Source organism: Anas acuta, chromosome 2 (genome assembly GCF_963932015.1).
Source record: "Anas acuta chromosome 2, bAnaAcu1.1, whole genome shotgun sequence".
Classification (NCBI taxonomy): Eukaryota; Metazoa; Chordata; class Aves; order Anseriformes; family Anatidae; genus Anas; species Anas acuta.
This window is the reverse complement of record NC_088980.1, coordinates 61,039,408-61,065,747: the sequence shown is the minus strand read 5'-3', so window position 1 is coordinate 61,065,747 and position 26,340 is coordinate 61,039,408. Positions and strand designations below refer to the sequence as shown.

General features: G+C 41.4%; 1 protein-coding gene across 3 annotated transcripts in view; it reads right to left on the bottom strand.

Moving 5' to 3' along the window:
• Window positions 1-1,889: 1,889 nt before the first annotated feature.
• Window positions 1,890-26,340, bottom strand: part of ITPRID1 (ITPR interacting domain containing 1) — a 50,772-nt gene continuing 26,321 nt past the window's right edge. For 2 of the 3 annotated variants that reach the window (XM_068675036.1, XM_068675038.1), the window contains 6 exons: window positions 12,722-12,807; window positions 10,820-12,319; window positions 7,190-7,317; window positions 6,393-6,504; window positions 5,723-6,076; window positions 1,890-4,769 (listed from right to left, as the gene is read on the bottom strand). In XM_068675036.1, the coding sequence (XP_068531137.1) occupies window positions 4,713-4,769; window positions 5,723-6,076; window positions 6,393-6,504; window positions 7,190-7,317; window positions 10,820-12,319; window positions 12,722-12,807 (2,237 nt within the window). In that variant the 3' untranslated portion in view covers window positions 1,890-4,712. The remainder of the gene's footprint in view (window positions 4,770-5,722; window positions 6,077-6,392; window positions 6,505-7,189; window positions 7,318-10,819; window positions 12,320-12,721; window positions 12,808-26,340) is intronic. The other variant, XM_068675037.1, reaches the window with a different exon arrangement.

The window sequence follows — 26,340 nt, the reverse complement described above, 5'->3', positions numbered from 1 at the left end:
GGGCACTGCACCTTTTTTCACCATCCCTCTGGAAGAGAGGACCTTCACCCTGCTCTGTTTTGGGACCCCAGGCAGCCTGCCACCCTTGGCAGATGCTTGCTTCCTCTGAAATCCCTCTGCTAAATACTTGCTGGAGCCATTCTTGGAGGCAGCTGGCCAGGCAGAGAGCACAGAAGAGGGGGAACATTTCACCTCTGTGTGTATTTGTGGAAGCCTTTTGTAGGCGACATGGTTAGAGTTTGCCAGTGACAGGCAAGGGTGTCAGTATCTTCAGGTTAGGCCCCAGGGAGCCCTCATGCTCTCTTAGGATAAAAGGTGGGAAAAAAACAAACAAACAAACAACTAATTAGCTCCTGATTTCCAGTCTCTTGTACTTCTTACCTCCTCACTACTTCTGTGACTGTCATTAACAATAAGCACCAATGTCCTAACTGGCATTTATTTTAATGGGAAAAATATAATTTCAGGAAAATGCTGCCAGTGTTCTGCATTATTTGTCATGGTAATAAATGTTTTCCATATTAAGGCTGAATTGCCTCAATGGGACACACCTGTGTCCCTCTTACTAGCTATGAACTGTGCTAATTGAGTGAGTGATGTGCCTATGGAAAGACAATGGAAAAGAATGAAATGAAGATAGATGAATTCAAACACACTACTCCAGCGAAGTGAGAATAGCATTGTTTCATGTTCTTTTAATTCCTGGAAGTCTCAGGTTCTGAGTTTTCCCATTTGATAAGAAAATTGCCTTTTTGTTCATGCTTCATCCTCTTTTGTCCATATTCATTTCTACAAGGAAGATCAAAACCTTGTTTCTGGAGCAGGGGGAGTTAAAACAGTCAACAGCCTTATAAAGTGACACTGCAGCTGTTTCTTAAGTAGCAATGGATCTTAATGAAACCCTGCTCATAAAATTATCATCCTAGCAGCAAGTAGAGGTCCCAACTGATATTGGGTCCTGACTGTGCCCAGCTCTGTAAGAACAGAGTATGAAAGAGTAACGTCTCTGAGAGCAATTTAAAACCTCATTAGATGAGACAGAAAGAAGGCAATATGGAAGAAGGGTCCCCATGGGATAAAGACATGAGTCACACAGGGAACACACGGAAAAGCCAGGAATAGGACTCAGGGTTCCTGCCACCTGGGCTGGCTGGTAGCCCTGGAGGAGAAAGGCTTTCATATCAAGCATCTCAGAACAAGTTTACTCCTCTTGCTTGAGGTCAAGATTTGAGATTTTTTTTTCAAATACTAACTCCAGTCCTCCATGGAGAAAGTCATGGGCCTGACCTGGGGCACCTCATCAACGTGCAGCATGGAGACAGCAGATGTAAGCTGAGCTTTGCATCCAGCAGAAAGTCAGCACCACACCAAAAGCAGCCGTCCCCTGCTATTTGGCTGTCATACCCCTCTCCTGAGCCCAGCCTTCTCCTAAGCTGGTGTCAAACCTACGTCGGACTTGAAGTTGAAAGGGACTGAGTTCCCAAGATACTTCTTTTCTTGGAGTCTGTTGGCAGCATTGACAATTAGGCAACTGATGCATTAATATGCCAGGGAGGCTCTGATGTTTATTCATGTGCTGCTCTCGAGGGTTTATTGAATTGATGCCTGGTAAAGCGACTAATGGGAGCCCGTGGCAGGGTACCTTAGATGGATTTCCTTATTATCCCTCTAGATTTTATACTCTCTAGCAAAATCAATATTAAAGCTGGTGCACAATGCAGCCTCTTTTAGCTTCAGGGTTTAAAGATTTATGGGGCATCAGGGAAAACCAATGAAGGCAAAAGACAATGACAAAAAAATAAAATCCAAGTGACACAAATGGTGCTGAACTACAGTGAGCAAAAGAAATCATTAGTTTTTTTATTTTTCTAGCTTTTTTTTAGGGAATCTTTTTTTTTTTTTTTTTCCTTTTTATTATTATAATTTTATTTTCCACTGATCTCCCCTGGCCTTCCTAATTTGTTTCCTCTCACATGCTTTGGTGAGACAGCATGTGGACCTCGTACTCCAGAAATTGTTACCAGGGCACAGGTAGAGCCCTTAACATGGAGTTACAAGAATTTGAGGTTGCAGTTTTAGGATTCTTGAAGGTGAGAGATGCTGAAAGAGGGCTGGAGCAGGGAGAATCAGTACCACTATAAAAGAGCAGTGTCCCTATGCATAACTTTTCCATAGCAGATCTGAACAATATTGCATGAACATCTGTGGGGCCTTGACAGTCTCATGAAACAGAGCCATTGGTTCAGCCCATGTCAGTTCTGAGTGCTGGAATAAGGAGGACAACAGTCTTTAGTTCAAATACTGCCATGACTGCCATTTCTCCACCTATTTGCTTTTACTTTTTTTCCCCAGAAACATTGAAGTGTGACAAGGTCGGTTTTCTTTAGATTTCAGACTTGTGAACTGGTTAGCACTAATGCTTTTCACAAGGAATGTAGTCCCCCTTGAGGTATGACCTGATGCCTTGTAAGCCTGCAAGCTATGGTTTTAGCTAGCTAGAGCAATTATGTTTCTCAATCAGATACATTATTCCATTAACTCTGTGAAGTTATCATTAAGAATCCCATCATATTTACTTATGAGTAAATATTTCCCCTGCCCTGAGGGGAAATAAAAGATAGCATTTAAAAGACTGGTAACACCATGTGTGGAAGGAAAAGAAGGTACACAGCTGGGTTGCTACAGTCACCAGTACCACTCCAGGCTTTCCCAGTCACAAAATGACTGCATGATTTTTTTTGGTCTTGCATCTTCGACAGCAGCACTGAGACTCAATCCAGACATTCTTGTAATATGGTTGGAGGACTTATGAAATTGTACTCCACCATAAATCAGAAGATTTTACCCCTTCCCCTTGCTTCGCATGTTTTTTATTGCTATGAGGTTATAGCTTAACCATTGTATTTATGGATGTCTGAGTGTTGCATATGGTGAACCCAATCCCCTCCACAACTTGCATGAGATTATAATTAAAGTGAAGTGAAGAACTGGACTGCACACACAAATCACCTACAGACTGTTCAAACAGGAAAGTTTTGTTATGAGGAGTCAAATTCAGTCCTGGCTGTGAATGCAGATGGTAGAAGTTGAATGGCACCAGAGGTCCCATGTGATCTTCGTGATCAAGAATAGCTGCCACCTGCGCACAAGGATATAAGACAGGCATACAGTGTCTGTAGCATCACATACCTACTTAAAGCTTTTACTTAACATGCTGCAGTGGCACATTCAAAAAGTAGCTTGTTTTATGGTGTGGATAAGGAAAAGAAAATTCTTAGCTCCTTCCAGAAGTCCTTTGGCACTGGCATCATTGTATATCCTTCACCTTGCTCTTTATTTGCCTTACTCCACAAAGTACAGCATCTGCAATTGCAGTTCATAAGGTACTAGAGGTGAAGGTTATTTTGGTCCTGTTTGCATGCCGCTTGCTGTCAAGATTAATCCCAGCAGCTTCAAAGTCACAAATCTTGATATATAAACTCTTAAACACTTGATAGTGTGGAAGTGGTGTACAAATCCCATGTGGGGTCTCAAGAAAGGGGCAAATTTCAACTAGCAAAATTCATGGCCCAGCAGGCTGTGGGAGAGCTTGTCGGTTCCTGTGTTATGTACCTCTCCCCCAATCATTTTATTGCCCTGAACATCTGTGGAAACATCAAGGTGCAGGGAGCCTCCAGGCTGCTCAGCATGTTTGACTCCATTTTCTCCTTAAACATGTGCAAATGCTACTTCTATTTGCACCTTTGCAGAACTGTGATTTGCAACACCAAAGTCTAAATGACACCTAAGATCCCTCCAGAGCATTAAACAAACAAGCCAGTAGGACGTCTCACAGCCCGGGAAGGGCTAAACTGAAAGCAGTAGAACAAACTGCTTTGAAAATGAGCTAGTTGGATTTCTCTGCTAAACTCCAAACCAGAGAGGTCTTTTCTACTGTTTTTTTGTTTGTTTGTTGGTTTGTTTGTTGGTTTGGGGGTTTCTTTTTCTTCTGCATGAATCCAAGTTCTGAGCACTCCCCAGAAAACTGAACCAGGATTCTGACTGAAGGTTTATAATCCCGTGATTTTTATTTTTTACTTTTTTTTTTTCTTCAGTTAGATTTGTGTGAAGCAAACATGAAAATGAAGAGGACAGCTAGGAGACTATCCACAGTAATGGTTTGACAGTGTGGGTATGTAACATTTTATACATCATCAGTGAGATCCTGATTTGATACGGACAACAGATACAAGCCTCATAAAATTAGTCAGAGGCAAATTAGGTTTTACTAGCTAATTAAAAGCTTGAAGATGGCTAGGGGCTGGCTATACAAGGTAGTTTGGACCTGAGGGTTAATATTGGTTGAAGGACTATGTTAAAATAACTGGGTTTAAGGAGAATAGCTTCTAGAGGTACCGCCTAGGCTGTCCACAAGTTTGTAAGTTTCTTCTTAAAACAAGCCCTCTCCTCTTCTTTGTAAATGACTTTACAAAGAACAGCCCTGTGTCATGCCAAGAGTAATACAGTAAGTTTTGCACTCACAAAATAGCAAAATGCAGTGTCTCTTTTTGAAATATCCTTTGAAGATGTCTGCTTTTCTGGCCAGTCACCTGATTGCAAATGAAACTGCTTTGCATAAAGCAGCGTTTTGCTCATTTGCTTCTGAGATATACCATGTATTGAAGGAGCAAGGCCACAATTATTAATAACAAAATCCATCAGTCTGTCCTCCATCAGTCTTTCCCTTCTGCTGAATCATTACCTAAAGGACTTCTGAAAGATTTCTTCAACTGAAAAACAAATAAACAAAAGGAAAAAGTGTTATGTTGAGAAAATGACCAAGAAAAGGAAATGGGTACAAAAGAATGACAAAACATGATATCAAATACATTTCAGTTTTTTGCTCCTTACTGTCTATGGTTCTCATTCTTTGATTTGTGTGCAAAGGAATCTGATTCTGCTTGGTAATACCAATAGCAATATCAGCATAAATCAGGAAAACAGTGTAAGATTACAGTACAGAGTATTCTTTCCAACTGTGTTTATATGAATGTTATGCAAAATTTGACCCTAACTGTTCACTTAAAAAAATGATCATTTGATCATTCCTTTAAAAATTGGGACACATGTTGAGATAAAACAGATCATCAAAGTGTAAGGCAGATAAGAAATTAGCTAGAAATATTTAATAAACAGAAAGGCAAGCAAACTTTTTTTTTTTTTTTTTTTTTTTTTTTATGATTACATTGTGAGATCAGATCTGTCAGAAATGCTAACTTTAAATTTCTTTGGAAAAACAACAAACCTTCTGTTTCACTGCCTTTACTGCCCTTGTAAAACCAGGTAATTGGCTTTGCAAATTGAAGCCATAAATTACTAATTTCACACTATGGGAGAGGTTTGAATATACCAATTAGTTGAACAGTTGCATCCAGAGTTCAAGCAAGCCTAGCAGACATCATGTACGTATTTATATATGCTTCTCTCTGGAGCATCTGGGTCATTGCCACAGCTTAGAGGGAAATAGCAAGGCAGGTCCAGTCCCAGCCTGTTCCTGTGCTGTCTGTGCAGGCTGACAGTGCCCTGAAGCACAGTCTCTGTCCCTTGGGATGAACACACCGTTTAGCAGGAAAGTGTCCTGATCTAGGCTGCGGCAACAAGGCACTGCATAGCTCAACTGCATTGTGAGTCAGCAATCCCTTCCACTTAAAACTTTGAGGCTGAGACTAAAACAGCTTCTTACATTGCGTATAAAGGTCTTAAAGTCCATTTTTGCTTGGGGAGGTCCTTTTATTTCCTTTTTGCTGGTGGAGGGTTCCTGTGGGTCAGACTCATCTGAATTCAGCTCAGGCACTGTCTTGGTAGAAAATGGTGCCAAGGGTGCCCCTGGCTGCAGGGCAGATAGAGAGCCTACTGCTGTGATGTTTTTGCTAGGAGCTCCTTGAAGTACCATTTTTGAGCACCCACTTCTAGGATGCACAGTGTCAGCAGCATCTGGAAGTGCTTGTTTATTCTGGGCATTTCTTTCTCCCTTCCAATCAGAGAGTCCAAGCTCAGAAAACAGATGGGATTGTTCTACCAGTAATTGGTCCAGCTGCTGCAGAGAAAATAGAAGGAAAAGCATATTGCAGTAATAAAAATATAATAAAAGGAATCAAGCAGGATACACAAGAGTATATGAAGCATGCCTGCTTCTTATGCTTGGTCTGAAGAAGATATGCTATGTTTGGCAAATGAGACATTGCCATAAAAAGGAGGAGAAAGGCCTAGAGGACATTTTATTCCAACAGATATATCTAATGTAAAATCTGCAAAAGGACTTCTATCAGTGGCCATTACAGTCTTTACCCTCTAACCCAAACTTGTCAGGAAAACTTCCCACAAGACCCAGAGTGGTGCCTTGTGCAACATACCATCAGGATGCCCTCTCTGACTTGGCAAGTTCGATCATTCAGCTGAAATTCCAGCTCTGCCACCTCCTGACGAATGGCCTGCCGTAGGAGTTGCAGGTTTCTGCTTTCCTCCCTGCAGGGTCAGAAGTGAAAGCACACTTGAATGGGCAATGAACACGCTCCTCTTCTTCAGCCCCACCATAATGCCTGTATCACACACTGTTGCCATCTGATTTCTACCCATGACCGTGGAATAACTTACAAAAAATTATATAAAAAATAAAAAATATTGCCCACTCTACTCTAGGTCTTCAGTTATCCCACTTGCAAAATTAAACATGTTGCATTTGTAGAGTGGGCTTGAGTCTGGGCAGGTTCATCAGTTCCGATATATTACTATCACAAAGACCGCATAAATGTCCTACTTTCATGCAGCTCAAGACTAGAAGCCCCTACGAAATTTTTGTATAAATGAGGCTTCTCAATAATCACTGTGAACGTGGGCTGAATCCATGAAGAGCTAACTGATACCTGTTCCTGGATTCCTATTACTATTAAAATATATTAATTCCACACTAAAAATCTAGTCTACATTTATAGAGCAATTTTCCCCTTCATAATACATGATTGAACAGTATGGAGAGCAGCTGGACTTTCTTCTAAGCAAAAATCACAATACTTTTCCACTTGCAGGATGCCTACGGCTGTAACTCACTGACCAGTAATGGTAACACAAGTGTCCAGACAGACTGTAAGTGCCCATGGGCTGTTGCTGGTGCTAGCTTTGGATTTAAGTAAGTGTGTGGGGCTGCCTTTACCTTCCTTCATGAGGCATAACATCAGAAAGCAGTGCCTGCTGTTCGGTCAGGTGTTGCTCAATCTCATCCAGCTTCTCACGGAAGTGCTGGCAGGAGATCTTCATTAGATCTATTTCCTGGAGGGTACACTGCATAGAAAAGCAAGAAGACACCCCACTTTACTACTTTTCTTTGACTGCCTCCATGGCAAATGCATTTGAAGCTGACAGTGCAAAGGACATGGGCCCACCTCTTACCTGCACAACAGGAGCTCTGTGAGCAGCTGCCATGAAAGTCCAGATGGCACTTCAAGTGTGTTTGTGCTGGGTGCATCACTCGCATCCCAGTCACCACCTTGTTTCCTAAATGATGTAGGATGATGTGGCACTAGTCAAGTCAATGGGAATTTCATTTTTGCCACGGAAGTGGGAAATGGACTTTGATCAAAAATCTGGCAAAATGTGATAAATCCTGATATTATGCTGTCGTCAGATACTATCTTCCAGCAGGATGAGTTACTATGAATTAATGAGAAATTACTGTCCACTGAAAGTTAGAAACTGTTTTGAAAAAGAGAACTAGGAAGAGGGAGAAGGAGAGTAAGCATGAGAGTGAAGAAATATAAGTACTACGAGAGGTACAAATGTCTTTCATGACAGGTTCTGCTAAGTTTCTGATAATTTCTCATCTATTACCTGTTAGACAGCTTGAATTGGATTTATCTAATGAAGTGCAGACATTTACCATAACAGATAAACATCCAAGTACAGTGACAGAGCAATTGTTCTGTTTCAAAATTAGACACCCATAACATGTCAGAGGATCTATGCCATAAATCATAGAATCATTAAACGTCACCATTATTTTTTTTTTTTGACTGAGTGAAGGAATCTAGTATGACTAATCACTTACATCTACTCTGATGTAAACATCTACACCAGGAATGTCTCAAAGAAGATCAGATGAATGAGTAGCGATAGTATAGAAAAAATCATTAAGATTTTCCCATTACTACTTTGGAGCACAGGAATAATATAAGTGCAACCTGCTAGTAACATCAAAATAAATCCTGCTGCTAGAGTCCATAGATGTCTGTTTCTAGACATCTTACATACTTTTCCTTGACTTTTAACACTTCATTAAAGGAAGTAATGCAGACAGCATCATCAAAGTGATTTTGGAGACAGTACCACCTGCCTTCTGAAGGCATGTCCCTATTACATCTTAAATTGCTCAGAGTGCAAGCAGGAGTTCAGCATGTTCTTGCTTTGGCAGATTTTAGTCTCTAGTAAATCATGGGAAGATAGTGTAGGAACCTGCACTCCTCTGCTGACTACCATAACTGACCAAGAGTAAGAGTCATGTCTACAAAGTGTGGCAATGCTTGATCTCTTTGAATCCCTGCAATCACAGCCTTTGAAGATCTCTTCATGTTTGTATGCTTGAATGTGTCCCTCAGGCCCACCAAGGCCTGAAACATGAGGAAGTCAGCCCTGCTGAAGGAACAGCTTCAGCTCGAGAGCAAAAGATGTTCCCCATGCATTTGATAAACCTCATCCCCAATCTCCATTTCAACAGGCACGCTCTTGATGTGTATGAACCCAGGGATAAATTTTCCCATAACAGCAAATGAACTATCTAACTTCAAGTGGCATAGGATAGCATCAGAAAGGGCTAATCAGAGATTGGTAGTGGTTTGACAGAGCTGGTCCTATGACTGTAGTGGAGCAGAGCTCTCCTAAGAGTCTACTCCATGCGGAGCACAGTTGGTTCTCTTAATGCTATAGGTTAGGACAACAATCATGCACCCCACTGAGGCAGTCAACTGTTACAAGGACCTTCGGATCAAGTGTTGGCTGATTGCTCATCCCCCCTCAGCTCCCCTCCAGTCTTTAATCTTGATCCTCAGGAAGTTTGGCTGTTCCTAGATGAGAGCGCTAGGATGTAAGTCAGCAGTACCCATATGATAAAGAGGACTTCATCTCACCACCAAATCTAGCGATCAGGATATCTAGCCATCAGAAAGGTGTGCCCAAATGAGACTGAAGAGCTCCTGTCATGCACGTCACTATGAAGTCAACGGACTATATATAAATGATTCCTCAAGACTAACAGAAATCTGGAAAACACCATGCAAAAGATCCAAAAAGTATAACGAGGTTTGTGAAAATGTTATGGATGAGGTAAGGGCAGCTCCCCTGGCACTGACTCTTCAGGCATATCACAGAGCACATGTTCACATAGATTTATTCATAGTTCAATCTCAACAGGGATGGAGGGGGGGGACTAATTTTCCCAGAAACACTCCAAGGCAGGCCATTGTTTCAAGTAAAGTGAGTACAAGTAGGGTACAATTATTATCTACCAGTTGCTCCACAGTGGTTGCATTCCCTGTACATGCCCTTGATAAATGGGGTAGAACCTGAGAGAGCTTCTTACAGTAAAATACATAGAAACTACCTTACCTTTAGTGTAAAGCAAAAATACGCACCCATGAAATATCTAGAGTGGCTAATATTCAGTATATTCACTCTCTTATTGCACAGTGATGGTGATGTTAAGCCATATCCCTAAGGACAGATCTTGGATAACAGTATGGTGCAAAGCCTTTTCCTCCCACACTCCCTGTCCACAGACTGCAGAAGAAAAATCACCACTAGCCCCTATTAGAAGAGTGATTAAGTAGTAATCAGTGAGAACAAGCTTCTAGTCCACCATAAGTTACTGATTCACTGCCATCTTGTGGCAACAGCATGATAGCTAACAAATGCATGTTTTTCCATATAATGTTAAAAGACAAGACATTGCAGATTTATATATTCAACGATGTGGCATCAAAAGAGGAAAAACAGGAAGTCCTGCAAAGAAGCTGGATGTATACTGCACTACATTTTTCCCAGGACATAAAAGCCCTTTTCAGTTCCATTCCTTTCTTTCTTACCCAACACACCCTAAGTCTTTCACAACTTTTGGGACCTCTCAACAATTCTGACCAAAAAAATAATAATGTGGTGACTTTTTACTATTGATCTTTTTATTGCAAATGGTCATCTTAACACAGCCTTAGATTTAATGAAAACTGCTTACTCTACCATGATAAAATGACTTGAGGCTCTGAGAAGTTGCTCTTCCCTTTGATTTAAATCAGTTTGGCTTATGGTATGTATCTGCATATGCACATTCAGTATTTAACAAACACTATAATATAAATTAAGTTAGTTCTCAGTAAAAGAGGATTGCACTAAATTATATAACCTTGCTTCTTCTACCCAGTACAATACTCAGTTACTGTAAATCATCTGATTCACAGAAACTAATTGAAACTCATTCTCTAAATCAAATCTTATTTCTTCTCTGCACTTAATCTGAAAATTTAATAACCTAGTTCACAGTAAATATTTTAAGACTGAGTTGATGAACATACATTATGAAAGTAAGTGGCCCAACAAAACTGAAGGTACACAGACATGTTTGCCACTTCTGTCCAGAACGGAGTGCTTCTTTCCCTCCCCATTTTCTCAGTTTTATTCCCAAGATATGTCTCACTAAAGAAACAAGCAAAATAGGAGAGGAAAGATAAAGATAGCTTGCGCATTTAGCAAATAAGTGTGTCAGCCATCTATATATTATTATTTGAAGGAACCTACTCACTTGAGGAATATTTCGCATCGCAGTTTTCTGCAGGAGTGTCAGTGTCTTCAAGAGCTGCAGCTTGGTGGTGGCGTGGTTTGAGCAGCAGCCTACAAGGCGATGGGGAGAAACAGCCACAGGATATGTCCTTGAGCAGCAGCTGTGGCAGCAGCGACAGCAGTGATTGCCCTGTGCACCTGTGATGCCAGAGGTTTCACCCCAGTGGTGCGACCTGTATTTGCCAAAGAGCATGCTGTCTAGAGAGGCTGATTTTGTCAGGTGGCTATGGGGTGGACAAAGCAGTGGTGACAGCCTGGTTTTCCTGGCGAGGGTGTCAGTTTGGCTGGAGGACTCAGTGGTCTGCTTCACACCATCCTTTGAAGCCCCTGGGTCTGACCACACAAGACGACGACCATCAGGGAGTGCTAACACGCTGAACATGTCCACAGGGTCATCCTTAGCAAGGCTTTCAATGCAAGGAGCATTTTGCCCTTTGCACTTCACCCTTGAAGTAAACTCCAGCCCTGAAGGCATCTGAACAGTAACAGATTTCAGAGGAGTACGAGTCATTTCGCAGTTTTGGACAGTGCCTGCCTGTTCAGGTTTGTCAGCACCTAGCATCTCCCTTATGCTACCAGTCTGTTGATCTTCAGGGGAGCTTAATCCAGGCCCTTCTGCTAGGCAGCACAGAGGACTGCAAGATACTTGTGAAGTGCTGGTTGAAGTGGCACTACTCCCACTCTGCACTGCCATGCCCTGACACAGAGTTTCTGGGAGCCCCCTTTCAGAGAAGTATCTTGTATTTTTTGCATTACTATCCAAGTTGCAGAGCATCTGTCTATTTGTCTCCTCATTCACTGCAAGCAGGGTACCATCTTTGCCAACCACTTCCTGGCCCCACCACTGTCCTTTAACATGTTCTATACTGCTTCCATGGGCATTTTCTTGATATGCAAATCCAATGTGCTTTTCAGTCAGGCACCTCTCACCTTCATCGTTGCCTCTGTGTTTGCCCTCACTGATGACTGCATGGTTTGTATCACTCAGTTCAGTGAAGGCTATATTTGCATTTTTATGCCCTGTACTGAAACAAAACTGATGATCAGATTTTGAGGAGATAGGATCTCCTTCATCCTGAGTATCACTCTTAAAACAAGGAGTGTACTGTTTCATGCACTCCTCTTTTTCCAGTTGCTTTCTTCCAGTTTTATGCTCTTTCTTGTCCATATTGTGTAATCTTTCCTGGACAAGACTCTGTAGCTCACCATTACGGGCCTGATAATCACCATTTTCTGCAGTCAGCAGGAGACTAATCTCTTCTCCCTGGTCACTGCATGCTTTTGTTGGCTTAGATACTGTCAAGATGCTCTCATAAGCTGTGATGAAGACCTCAGTAAAACAATCATCTGGATTTTGCTGGAAATCTTGATTTAACATAGGAAACTTTGTCCTATGTGACAGGGCTGTTTCTTCATTGTAGTTATCAGAAATAATATTCATCTTTCCTGACAAAGATGAATTCTGAAGAAAATAAAAGAAGAAAAAAAGGGAGAGGAAAAAAAAAAAAAGAATATTACAGTTTTACTATCATTTTCATTTGGCAACCACTACTTTGTTCTGGGCACCCCTGGGCCCAGAAGACATCTTCAAATGCATCTCTAAATACCCAGCAAACCAAAGAATCAAAGATTCATGTCTCATTTATTCTCTAACCTTGTGCAAATCTTGCATTAGAGTGGTGGGAGAATTGCACAAAGCTCTGAGAATGCTTCTTGCCTTATGAGGTTTTCTAGGAAGGTGAATTTGTTTTAATTAAGCTTTCCTGACTCCATGATTATTTATTTGTTTGTTTGTTACTTGTGCCAGGGTTACAGAGTTTTCACAGACCTGCTGATTAATATAGAATATTGATCGATTCCTTACTTGCAAAACTAAGGGCTCTGGCAGCTCCTCCATGAACCCACTGCTGTCTGATTGGCAGCTGCTTGTTCTTGTCACCATCACCTCTGCTGGGGGAAACAAAAGGATGAGGCATCAAATAATGAAAATCATACAATCTATTTGTAGACAGCAACTGCAGAACCAAAAACACATATTATGAATTACTTGCATTGTCACTTAGTATCATCAGCATATCAGTCAATTTTCTATTTCAGATGAGAAATATGTGGTTCCCATCTCACACATTACAAAATTTGCAATGAAGTTGCTGAAAAATGCCTGTTTTGTGGGTGGTCTCAAAACTCATCTTTGCAGTTTCCCACGAACAACATCGTGGTTCAGCTTCTCCCCCAGGGAGACTACTCTACAGATTCTCTAAACTTTTTTTTTGAAGCTGTTTCAATTACCCTTTGCATCTTTGCCAGCTGTTGCTTCCAGTGTGTTAGTCTGGCCTATAGTTTTCCATACATAAAAATGTAGAAAGGCTTAAAAATTTTTGAAAAGTATAAATGTTTTAGCTGCTGTAGTTGAGCCACTATGAAACTCAAAATAACGCCCCATGAGAAGAAGTCCCTCCATCACAGGATATAACAAAACTTGACCTTCATGCTTTAAAGTCTGCAGAGTTAGAAAACCACATTATCTGCTTATTTAGTGACTGTTTTAATCCTGAAACATGTAGAATACAAAAGTAGCTGAAATGTTACTAGAAATTATATATAGGAGGAAAAAAAAGGAAAAAAAAAAAAAGAATAAAAAAAAACAAAACACGCATAACTTTTAATGGAAGAGTAGTGCTGTTAGAATTCACTTTCTAACCTAGTCAAGACCAGGTGGCTGTAGTCAGGTCTGGCCCATTACTTGAAGTAAATGCAAAGCATCTGTTCCAACAACACAGTCAAAAGTGTTTATGTATTGCAACCGTCCAGTCTGTCCAGACACACCATGAACTACCTAGAGCACTACCCAAGGTATGTGATGGTACACTCTGGGCTGATCTTTAGTCACAAGGTGAAACATAATGACTGGATTAAATGTCCACAGAGACAGTTAACATCATTGCCATTAGGCTACAGAAAGACCTCCAGAAGTCTCCCTGAACTCCCTTGGAAGTAGGTGTCAGGTGTGCTCAGCTATCCTGGCTCTCACTAAATAACATGCAAGGTATATACTTAAACCAAGGCTCAAACCACTCTGAAAGTCTGTATCTGTATTTAAAAAATGGTTATGTCACAGGACCTAATGACCATTCTGAGTATGAATCCAGTTTCTACAATTTTTATGTAAGCAAAATAGAAACTTCCAAGAGAAAATAAATTCATGGTTGAATGAGAACCATCTTAAGCACAATTCAGTCAAACCGCTGAAGGTGAAATCACCTTCATCTGAGTTAGGCATCTAATTTGCACCTACCTATATGTTAGATGTGTAGTTAGCTAATATTTCTAGCGTAAAGACTTAAATTCCCCATTTAATCCATGTAAAGTGAAGTCTTTGAGGATCTGTGCTGCAGATCTTTTCCAAGTACATTCAGGCGCCTAATTTAATCATTACATCCCACACCGACATGTGAGATCCTACCAAATGTGCCAAGCCATATCTAAGCTATGCATGCAGGTGGAGATAAGGAGTTTTTAAAAGATGAGATTTTTCTCTGACTCTGGAACACTTTATTCAAAGCCAGTGAAAGTTTCAGTGATTTCCACTGAAGTCTGAATTTAAAATAAGACATAGTGAAAACAAATACGATCCTCCAATTCAAGAAGAAGTGAAAAGCTATGAAGATTGTCATAGTGCTCCCACAAAGACTTCAAGTTGAACAGCATGCTCCCGGGAGAAATGTGAAGCAGTGCCGTGTTGGGAAGGCAGGTCATGCTGCAGGCTGGGGCTGTGTAGAAACTAGATTAAACATGATATCCTTTTCAAATTGAGGCAGCTCAGTTTTAATGTCTATATATGAGAGTCAAGTAAACTATGTCTGGTTTAAAGTCTGTATACCAGAGTCAAGTAATATTTGCAGCATTTGTGAGAGGAAGGCAGCATTTGTATACTGAGGAAACCATGCTTTCGATGAGGACTGGGCCAATCTATCACTTCGTTTCAACTTAGTGTCCCAAGCAGGGAGGGAGTAAGTGAGGCTGAAAATTAGAGCATGGCTAGTGCTGTCCTGAGAAGGAACAGTTTCCCTCTTTGTGAAAGTTAATAGTTTGCCAATGGTAACAGTACAGTTTTTCTTGGCAGGCTCTAGTACCTGGTGAGGATAGCTATAAGCCCAAGTTTCTGCTAGGTCTCCCAGGACAAATTCCTATAAATAACATCTTTTCTGAAAACATCCAGACTGTATGCTGTTGCTAGCATCTAAAAAACTCTCACTGCTTAGAAGCAACAATTCCTTATTTTTAAATGAACTAAGTCTTTCAGCAACAGGAAGAGCATCGTTAGGAAGGATACAAGTTGACCAAAAAGACAGGAGGAAGGATCAGCAAAATTTGCATGGTATACTTTGGCATTTTTTAAATGTTCCTTTCTCTTTCAAATATACCTTTATTATTTTTTTTTTCTGAGAGTAACTGCATTTTTTAATTTAAAGTAGAAAGGTGAAAAAAATGGGTTAAATCACCTGAACATTAAGCAAAACATGTTTTTAATTCCAGTCTACCTAAGCCACATTTTTCCCCAATCATTTGGTTCATCCAGTGAACCAAAATATCCATTATTCATGTAGTTCCACTCAGTTCTCCTAGTGTGTGGAGACATCCAAACCTGTTGAGATTCTGCAAATAACATGCAGAGCATCACACAAAGGAAAGATAAAGTATGTTTGGAGAAGAAGTAGAGACGCAGACCAGTATTCAACTATGAGATAAAAATTACAACTCTGGGCCCTGTGTGGAGAATACATCTGGCTATGCTGGAAAGAGGAAACCTGAGAATTGCCCCTGAAGACCTTGGTGAGGAAAACCTTGGCTCTTCGCCTTTCTGTGCTAATTGAACTGGGATAGTTTAGCTCCTGCATTCCATTTCTGTCCTGCCTGAATTTTAAATAAAAATAGGTTAGAGGAACTTACTAATCAGGTTGCTGCTTCATTTTGTACCACATAAGAAAGTACATGCCTTCCAAACCTCAAAGGTCCCACAGCTTTCCAACCATTTACTTGATCAATCCAATTTCATTAAGAGACTTTCTCTCTCCCCTTATTGGCATGCAGATACAGTGGCTTCCGTTTTCACCAGCCTTCCACGCAGGATCTTTCTGAACCTACTGGGCTTCTAGGTTTACCACTAATGAAAGAATATTCCCTAATTAATAAAAAAAATAAGTGCTGGAGTGCAGTTCTGGGTTCCTCTGAAGACTCTGCAGCTGGTTTTATGTGGACTTGGCTGCAAACAACACAACCTCTTTATATTTTCCAGCCTGGAGAATACTCACAACATGAAAAGATGCCATGAGAACTTCTGCATTGCTTATAAATCATACTATATTTTTTGTATGTCTAGTGAATCACATTAACATGGATCAGTGCACTCCAGTGTTTGTTTTCTACCTCATTTGAGTATTTGGGGAAGCATAGGCACAAAAATTTCAAAGGCAAGAGCATTTGTGCAAATCTGAATTTTAAATTCACAAATTAAAATCTGGACTACTCATCCTGTCATAGGAAATAACAGAACGGCCAATTGCAGCCTAGCAATGTTTTTTTTTTGTTTTGTTTTGTTTTTCCCTGTAGTTATTTAAATGTTGAAGGACCTTGATGTAGTTAAGCATTTCTAAAACTATCTGTTATATACATGGGACTAAACAATGCAGAGGCACCACAATGTAGTCAGATATCTCATGAAAGTAAGAGAAGCCTGAAAGGCTTAGTCTAAGTTTTTCACTTAGCTATGCAAGCAAAGGCAGTATGCAATCTCTCACATGAAACTCTTAAGGCACTAGCATCATTACAACTTAAACACTCATGTTAAATTCAGCAAGAAAACTAGATTTGGGCTTAAATCTATGCATAATGTTCCCACACCCAGAGTTTAGTGCACACATAAATACCTTTTTGATTGGGGCTTGACAAAACACTTCAATTCAACAATAGTTTAATTCAACAACAGTTGAATGGAAGGACCACTGAAGTAAGAGATGGAATGAATGAAAGTCACACCACATCCATGGAAGTGCCAGAACTGAATAGAGGTTTTCTTATGTTCTGTGTTTTGCTTCTCAAACACAGGCATCAAATACCAAAGGCACCAAAGCTGCACAGCTCTACAGCTCTAGCAGAAGCAGGTAAAAGATGTGAAGGCTCTGATTCTCCAAAATATTGCAATAAATAAATGAATAATAAAAAATAGATAAAAATGAATAGTTTCTGTCTTATAGGACAAAAACTGTTTCAGAAATACGTTTTTGAACAATACTTTCAAAATGGAAATGGGTTTATTTTGGGTACCTACAAATATCCTTCCCATTTGGACACATTATCCCTCCTGCTCTGGGAATTGTAGGTCTGTATGTTACCCTTAACAGCACTGTCCTGTCTATAACATTACAAAAAAGGATGTTGCAGTAAGAGCTGGCTGTGTGCTAGAGGAATATGTCAACTGCACGGCAGTTACAGATGGTCCTGTCTTGTGATGGGAGAGTTGCTGCAGCTTACTGCCCTCTCTTGCTACTCAGAGAGGACTGGCACTGCTGATTTTAGGTCTCACGCTCTATTATACGGCCAATAAGGACTAATAAAACTCCACTGAAAATATATATTTCACATAAGCCACAAAGAACCATTTTTTTTGGCATTGTTACCCAGAACAGTAGATTTTCTGAAGCCCATTAAACCTTGTTGCACCAGAAGAAATTATTTTGTACAGTTTTCAGCATTTTAGGGAAAGAAATGTTGCTGTTCATATCGGTTCCCATGTATGTGGCAAAACCATGCTGTCTTTCCCTACTTGGAGGTAGCTCCCTCACAGGCAACTGCATTGATTATTGGCTGTTGACTACGGACATAAACATTTTACTTAGTGCCTGAAATGCAGGAGAAAGTCTTTTCTTAGTCCTTTTTTTTTTTTTTTTTAAATATTCCTGTATAGCTTCAATAACACCCATTCACTTTCCACATTGCAGAAAGGATGATGAACAAGTGAACTAAGTTAAGAAGGTTTATTTATATCATTTGTTTTCTAGCCAAACATAATACACAGCTCTACAACTGTCTTGCATGTAAGAGACATCAGTATAGAAATACTTCTAACTATAGTGGTGCTGCGGGACTGATCTCTCTCTATACAGCTACATCTGTTTTGTGCAGCATTTCAGGAAAACAATCACCAGATGGCAGCAGCACATAAACCACAAATTTTGTTTCCAAAGGCCAACATAAACCACAGTTTTTAACGACATCCTTTGCAGATTTCATTTTTCAATGACATTATAACAGAAATAAGATAAACCATCTTATTAGAATAGTCATATTATATGAAAGCAAATTATACACCCCAAAATGCATCAGATGCAGCAAAGATATCAATTCTTATTCAAAATCAAGCATAGCTAAACATCTGTCCCTTGGTCCCTTTAAAGTAAAAAATTGAAGGGGAATTCCATGGCAAACATCTAACACAGTATGACTAGGTGAAAATACTTTAAAAACAATAACAAAACTCTATGTGAGGTAATTTCTGTTATTAATTGTGCCATACCGTGATGATAAGCGGCATACAAATGGCACAAAAGGGTCTGTGTCTAGTAGAGATGAACACAATCTGGCTCCTCTGAGGAATTTCTTAATGCTTCTCAAAACCCTATTCCCCCTGCTCTCACCCAATCTTCAATAATTTTCTCCCCATTATTATGGGTAACACTGGTATATTTAAGACTTCAGGCATGCATCTCTTTCCATGGGGGTGAAGCCAAACTCATTCTGAACAAGAGGGGAAGGTCCTGCAGCCCCAAAACTGCAAGGAACTGCCGTAGGCTGAGTATACATATGCTGTACCCCAAGGTGGTGAGACAGGGCCAGGGGAGAGATGAAAAGCAGAGGGCGTGTGTCATGTGAAAGCCACAGATATTTTGATTCATCTCTACATTCAGTCTGCAGTTCTTTTATCCATGGGGTCTGGATGTCATGGCCATCATTAGCAGGAGGCACATGCCCAGCTCCAGGCGTGCTCCCACGCCCTGTGACCAGGGGTGCACACATGGTGCTTTGTGTCCTCCTGTGCAGGCTCCTACTCCTTGCCCAAGGCACCGCTCCCAAATCCTTTAGGAGGAGATTGACCTACATGCTCTCCAAATATTAGCCGCAAACACCTCAGGGAACCAGGTCAGGGAGCATTAAAGATGCAAACTGCACTGGCAGAAATAGCTGCATAGCAATTCTACGTCTACCATTAGCACATTCAACTTCAATTCTTGTCCTACAAAACACCTGAAGAAAAAGCAGTTTTGCACCAGGTTCCAGCCAAGCTTTTGGCTTAGGATTCAGCATATAGGATGGTTATGTCTAACACACTCATGGCACAGCACAGCCAGCAAGCAGAGCACAGCAGCCTGGAGCTGTGCCCAGGCTGCAAAACCTGTCACAGAAGTTGGGTGAGAGGGCACGCTTGGCTCCCTGATCCTGTGGCTAGACAACCACTGATACCTAAGCCACATACTAACGTGCTTTAAAACCGGTGGACATATTTACTGATTTAAAACTAGCTTCAGTACATCTGCTGTACCCTACAGTCAGAGCCGTGACAGCAGGTATAAATATACTCCATCGTGAAATGCCTGGGGCTGGTGGGTGGGTTGGCTGGCTCTTTCGCATGCTCGCATTACGGATTGTCCATAGCTCATGTGTGGAAAGAAGCTTTGTAGAAGAATTGAATTAGCTGATAATATTCTGTTAAGCTGCTTGTTAAAGAGAAGAAAACAAAACAAAACAAAAAACAACATTTTTTATTTCCTTTCCTTCCTACCCAAATCATAGATGAATATAGACAAAGGAAGTAGTGTGCTCACTACCTTTTGCATTACTGAAAATCATATAATTACCTGCCTAGCACTAGTGAATTCTCCTTTGCCTCCCCAGAGGAGGTCAGAACCGACGTCTGTGGACTTCAGTGGCAGGGTTTCACCATTCAGAATTTTCCGACTTTACCTCTTTTAAGAATACCCCCAGTACAATTTGGTTCCTGAGTCTGGAAACCCCCTTTAGAGTATTTAAAGTATCTGGGGACAAAGGTCACATCAGGTTTGGTTATACAGCGTGACATCAGGAATCTCACAGGCTGTCACACAGAACAGCAGACACACCCCTGCAAGCTGCCACACTCGGGAGTAAGGTGTCTGCCTTGCCTGCCACTCAGAGTTCCGAACATTTCTTGCTTGTCCTACACAAGAACACACTGCCCTAGAAATGATAAAAGTATAAATGAGTAATCTAAGAGCTGAATTTGACAGGGAAAGAGAGAACACTGTAGGCAGTTATCTGTGATAAATGATGTTTCTGCAGTCTGGGAGGTTAGGCGTAGTGATGAATCTAGTCAAAACCTGAAATTGCAGTCATTTTGACAATGGTCTTTTATCTTCCTTCAGCTGATGAAACAGCTTCAAACTTTGCCAGGTCCTCCTCCTACTTTTCCTTGAGAGTCAGTATTACTTCCATCTTATTTCAACTGAGCTTCAGCCAACTGTCATTAATTCAGATTCGTGCCGCTGCCAAATGTCGGGAGAGACGGGTGATGGTTGTGTCTGCTTCTGATGAAAATGAGAGGTAGAGCTGAATGTCATCAGCCTACACTGTAGATCATGTTACATCACAACTTCTCCCAGTAGCAGCTGCACAGAGATAATGAATAAAAAATAAGCAATTGCAGTGAGCCTTGTAGGGCTCCCTGCAACCGTGAGCACCTCACAAAAGGAGGGATGGCTTCTGGCAAACCTTACAGAGACCTTTGAGAAAAATGAGCAAAAAGCCCCTTTGTTCTTGCTAGGGTTCAGCAACTGCTGTGTGATCAGCAGTGGTCAAAGCAATTGGGAGGTCAAAATACATGTCTGTCTTTTGGGCATTACTTTGTAGAGATCAACAGCCAATTACAGTAGCTCTATTTTCATGGTAATATCAATTAAACTGTGTTCAGGGGGTCTAAGAGCGTTAGGCTTAGTAAGCCTGCCTCTCTGTGTCAGTGATATTTTCCTGAGGAAAAATGCTAAGTATCAGTCAGTAGATGACAAGTATGTAGAAGATCTATGGAATAGGAAACATGTTTCTCATCTGGAAAGAAATCTGATTTTTCTAGAGCACAAAAATATACCCACAGTAACACCAATGTCCCCTTCTCAAAAGGGTCATTGACAGTAGGGGGAATCAACCCCCTCTTTTAAAAGCCATGGCAAAGCAATATAGGAGCATCAGAAAAGTATCAGAAATGTATGTTCTCACAAACCTGGCTTGAAGCCTGAGAAGGATATGTGTCAGGAATTACGAGTTTTGTAACAGGGTTTAAGGTTCAATGGTCACTCTTTCAGCTGGCACCATGAGTACAGCATCATGGTGGTCTGGCAAGGCTCTGACCCTGCTGTGCTCTGTTGAAGTTGTTGGAAGGAAAGGCAGAAGAAAAAAATAGAAAATGACTTCTTTCAAGGCCTCAGCACAACTTTAGCACAACTGGATTTCATTTCAGAAGTTTTCTTGTTTAAAAGGCTATGGCTGTTAATCTAAATCCATCCCTCAAACTATTTGGTTATCCTCTTGGTTACCTAAGGTATTTTATACCCTCTCCCCTCCCCCCTCAAGGTTTAAACAACAACAGGTTTTATAACTTTCACTAGGCCATCTGCCTTAAGTATGAGATGTGTGCATATCCTTTCCCACCAGGATGAATCAGACTGCTGCAGCAGGACCTAAAATATGACGCGTATGTGCAACAAAATGTTATAAATGCACAGTGACTTTTAGGAATGTACTCACTGAAAATCACACAAGCCCCAGTGTTCCTGGGACAGCTGCCTTGACCTGAGGACTGGCCTCCTGGCACCACTGACAGGAGGTACGACCTCCCAACAACCATTTCAGAAGTCTGTCAGACTTCCTTTATTTGCTGCCCATCTATTTTTTGTACTAGTGACTGGCATCACCACCTGCTGGGTTTCCACCTTAATATCCATTGCTGAACTTGGATATATGCTGATGCGTGACACATGTCAAAGACCCTGACAAAGTGAAGCAGTCAGTGTATTCTCAAGAGCAACAGAATTGCCTCTCTGAGAGGACTTCTTTGAGGGGATCAGGCAACTGAAGATGTTTCTGTACTGGCAGAAGATACAGGAAGGTTTGAAAACTCATAATTTTATAACCTTGCCTTTCACTTTTGCTCTTTTCTCTCAGCCTCTACTTTCTGACAGTTTCTGCTTATTGCTGGATCACAGAACTTCCCCTCAAGATGTCTTCAGGCTACAAAATGCATGAAAATGACACAGCTTCCTCTTAATCTCCCTTATAGGTCTCTAACATAAAGAAATAGGAAAGAATGAGAAGGCCTTTAAATGGTTCATGTGCATAAGATAGAAAAAAATATAGACTTCACCATCATAAAACAAATGAAAGTAACACAAAGAAGCTAAAGAAAGCAGATGACTCCTTTGTGCCAGGTCACCTGCAGAAGATAAAGCTGTTGCAAACAGGACTTCTCCTCAGGATGCATAAAGATTAATATCCAGGAGCAAATTCCACGAATAACGCTAATAAAAGCAAAACTGTTTTTTGTAGAAAATGCAGGACCCTCTGAGTGTTCTTGTTAGTGAGATCTTTGTGAATATTTTTTTAAAGGACTGGAGATTTTTTTCTCCTGTGAAAATATCTGTGATGCTAACTCAAATGAACTGTGCTATGACTGCTTCATGAACATATAGAAGTGTATTATGGATCTATTACTCATCATGTTTTAGGAGACCCCATATGAGGAAACTGTATGTGATCATTAATGGCAAATCTAAACATAAATATCAAGCAGTACCAACAGAAGAGTAGTTGTAGGAAATTTTTAAGTTCCAGATTTTGACTGCCACTTTAACAAGCGACCTCTTTGGCTGCCTCTTTGCCTTTCTTTATTCTGTTATTAAAACTAAAAATCATTGTTGTAAGTGAAGAAAAACAACATGATGCAGGCACTACACTAAACAAGAAATTTTAAATAACAGTTCACTTCTTTACATTGAAAATAGGGAGAAGTACCTGGAAAATCCTATACTCTTCAAAGCATAGGAAATATACACATCTTTTCTTCTTGCACTTTGGAAGACATTGCTCCTTCAATTGCAGACAGACATTACAATGGATAATGGATAACAAACAGGATTCACATTCTTGGCACTCTGTCAATTACAAGAAATGCCAAGTGCATTCTGTGAATATTCCCATGGTGCCAAACCATAAGAGGAGCCGGTGAGTAGGAGGAGTGAAGGTGTGATAATTGAAAGAATTGCCACTTGATAAGTCACAGGAGCTAACACGTTAGCTCAGCATGTGGGGAAGCTAGAACGTTCCCAGCTGCTGCAAAAACTGGGTGTATGCGATCCCTGGCACCACTCGTTGGGACAAGATGAATCACAAATGCTTCAATAGCGAGCTACCATGTCACAGAGAGCCAGATGGAGGTGGTTACTTCCCTGATTGATTGCCTCTTGGGCTACCAAGGGCTTTTCCAGCAGGCTAATGCCTTTCTGTTGGCACTCGAGCACCCGGGAGCAGCACGTCCGCCTGGGTCAGCACCACACAGGAATTCTTGCCTCTTGGGCATGTGGCCATCCCCACAGAGGGAGAAGGAAGTAAATAAGAAGCAAGGGGGAGCGGGTGCCTACAAGGCACCCCCAAGTAACACTGGCTTCCGATGCCTCCCTAATAGATGTGGCTGCTAATGAATTTTCAGGCACGTGCTGAGTGAACAGGGGTGAACAACGCTGAAACATCCTTTAGTTAAACCCAGTGCTTTACAAAGGCTAATTGAAAAAGGAAGGAGCGGCAGGGGTGGGGGGTGGAACAAGGCAGAAGAGGGGGTGGAGGGGGAAAACAGCTCTATTTTTCAAGTGCTGAATGTGAAATCCCTGCAACAGATGAGTTTACATGCAAGCCTGCACCTCATCAGGGCAAAGATACAGTGAGTGAAGTCAAGTAATTTTCCTCTGCACGCAGCATCCCCAACCCCTTACCCTGCCCAGCCAGCTTTCTCAACTGTGAGCTGTAGAATATAAACAGCCAATAAGTAAGGACAATAACTGTAGTTCCTGCTGAGAGCTAACTCTGCCTGTCATGCATTTGCTGGGTCCTAATACAGGACAGTGAATAAAGCTTCATTACAGAACAATGGAGTTAGCTGCCAGAGCCTACAGATTTGAATAAACAACAAATAAGCAACATCTGCTCCAGCATATGTGTATGGTAAAAAAAAAAGTCACAAAATAAAAGAATTTGTAAATGCCAAAAGCAACACTAAACTGCCAGTGCTACTGTAGAGTGAATTTTTAATTGCACATGCATACAGGCAGGCTGTGGGTATTAGTCTCACATATGTCTGGTTGCTGCCAACCTGGGAGTATAGATGAATTTAATTAAATAAGGATTATCCCTTCTCCCCAGTACAATTACTTATTTATAACAATGATAAAATTGCCTAATAAAAAAGATTGTAATATTTTTTAAAACAGAGCTAGAAAACACTCTGCTTTCCCTGTAAGTCATTCAGGGATGTTTGGGGGGTTTGAGCGTCTTTTAAAATTAAGTCTCAGCGTTCTGCCAAGAGAGAAGGAAAAAAAGCCTTATCATAAAGCCTACTGCAGTTAAACAGCCAGAATCTACATTATGGAGAAATATAAAGAAGACACACAGCAGCCAGGGAATTGGCTTTCATGGGGAGTGTAGAAAATTAAGCAATTGGACTAAAATTGAGGCCAGACTACAGAGCCAAGGGACAATACCACTGGGACAAGCACTTCCATAAGTCACCTGGCTCTAATATGCTCCATTTAGGCAAAGCAGTCTGTTCCTATCTATCTCTATTTCTTCTCATAGTGGGCACCTCACAATTCTTTGAGCAAGTTTGCTGATGACACCAAACTTGGAGGAGTTGTGGACTCGAATGAGGGTGGAAAGGCCTTGCAGAGGGATCTGGATAGGTTGGAGAGCTGGGCGATCGCCAACCGCATGAAGTTCAATAAGAGCAAGTGCCGGGTCCTGCACCTGGGGCGGGGAAACCCTGGCTGCACGTACAGACTGGGCGATGAGACGCTGGAGAGCAGCCTAGAAGAGAGGGATCTGGGGGTCGTGGTAGACAGCAAGTTGAATATGAGCCAGCAGTGTGCCCTGGCAGCCAGGAGGGCCAACCGTGTCCTGGGGTGCATCAAGCACGGCATCGCTAGTAGGTCGAGGGAGGTGATTGTCCCGCTCTACTCTGCGCTGGTGCGGCCTCACCTCGAGTAGTGTGTACAGTTCTGGGCACCACAGTATAAAAAGGACATGAAACTGTTGGAGAGTGTCCTGAGGAGGGCTACGAAGATGGTGAAAGGCCTGGAGGGGAAGACGTACGAGGAACGGCTGAGGGCACTGGGCCTGTTCAGCCTGGAGAAGAGGAGGCTGAGGGGAGACCTCATCGCAGTCTACAACTTCCTCGTAAGGGGGGTGTCGAGAGGCAGGAGACCTTTTCTCCATTAACACCAGCGACAGGACCCGCGGGAACGGGGTTAAGCTGAGGCAGGGGAAGTTTAGGCTTGACATCAGGAGGGGGTTCTTCACAGAGAGAGTGGTTGCACACTGGAACAGGCTCCCCAGGGAAGTGGTCACTGCACTGAGCCTGACTGAATTTAAGAAGAGATTGGACTGTGCGCTTAGTCACATGGTCTGAACTTTTGGGTAGACCTGTGCGGTGTCAAGAGTTGGACTTGATGATCCTTAAGGGTCCCTTCCAACTCAGGATATTCTATGATTCTAAGATTCTTTGCTCAGGTGAGATCCCATTTCAGCAGGGTCCTGCCAGGCTCTCCCATCTTCATTGCTGCTCTCATAACCCTTTCCAACAGAGTCCACAACCAAATACGAGTGGCCCCTTATGGTATCAGGCACTGCATGAGCCTTGAAAAAGAGGCAATCTATGCCCCAATGGATTTACAGTCCAAATCTAATTTCAGACATGCTCTCCTGGGAGCTGAGGTTTTCCTTGCATAGGCTACCAATGGAACCTGGACCCTGTTCCCTACTGTCTCCTGCTTTGAGGACCACTGATTATCAATCTGACACAAATTCTGCTGATTTGGTAGGAATTGTTGTAAGATCTAGGTATTATTCGCTACTAACAATACTGCATTCATAATTGGCAATTTTTAGACTGCTTCCATGGTATGCAGCAAATTGAAGTTGTAGCAAGAATCCCATGGGTATGGAGTATGAACGCCATTTAAGAGCAGTGGGAAAAAGAGAGAGAATAGAAATAAAGCCCATAAAAAAAAAGACTGAAATTGGTCTTTAAATTTAGGCCAAGCATCAATAACTCTAAAACAACAGAGGAAGAGAGATTCCAGTGTTTTTTAAAAAAAAAGTCTAAAATAGTATTGTGGTGCTATGAAGGCATAAATA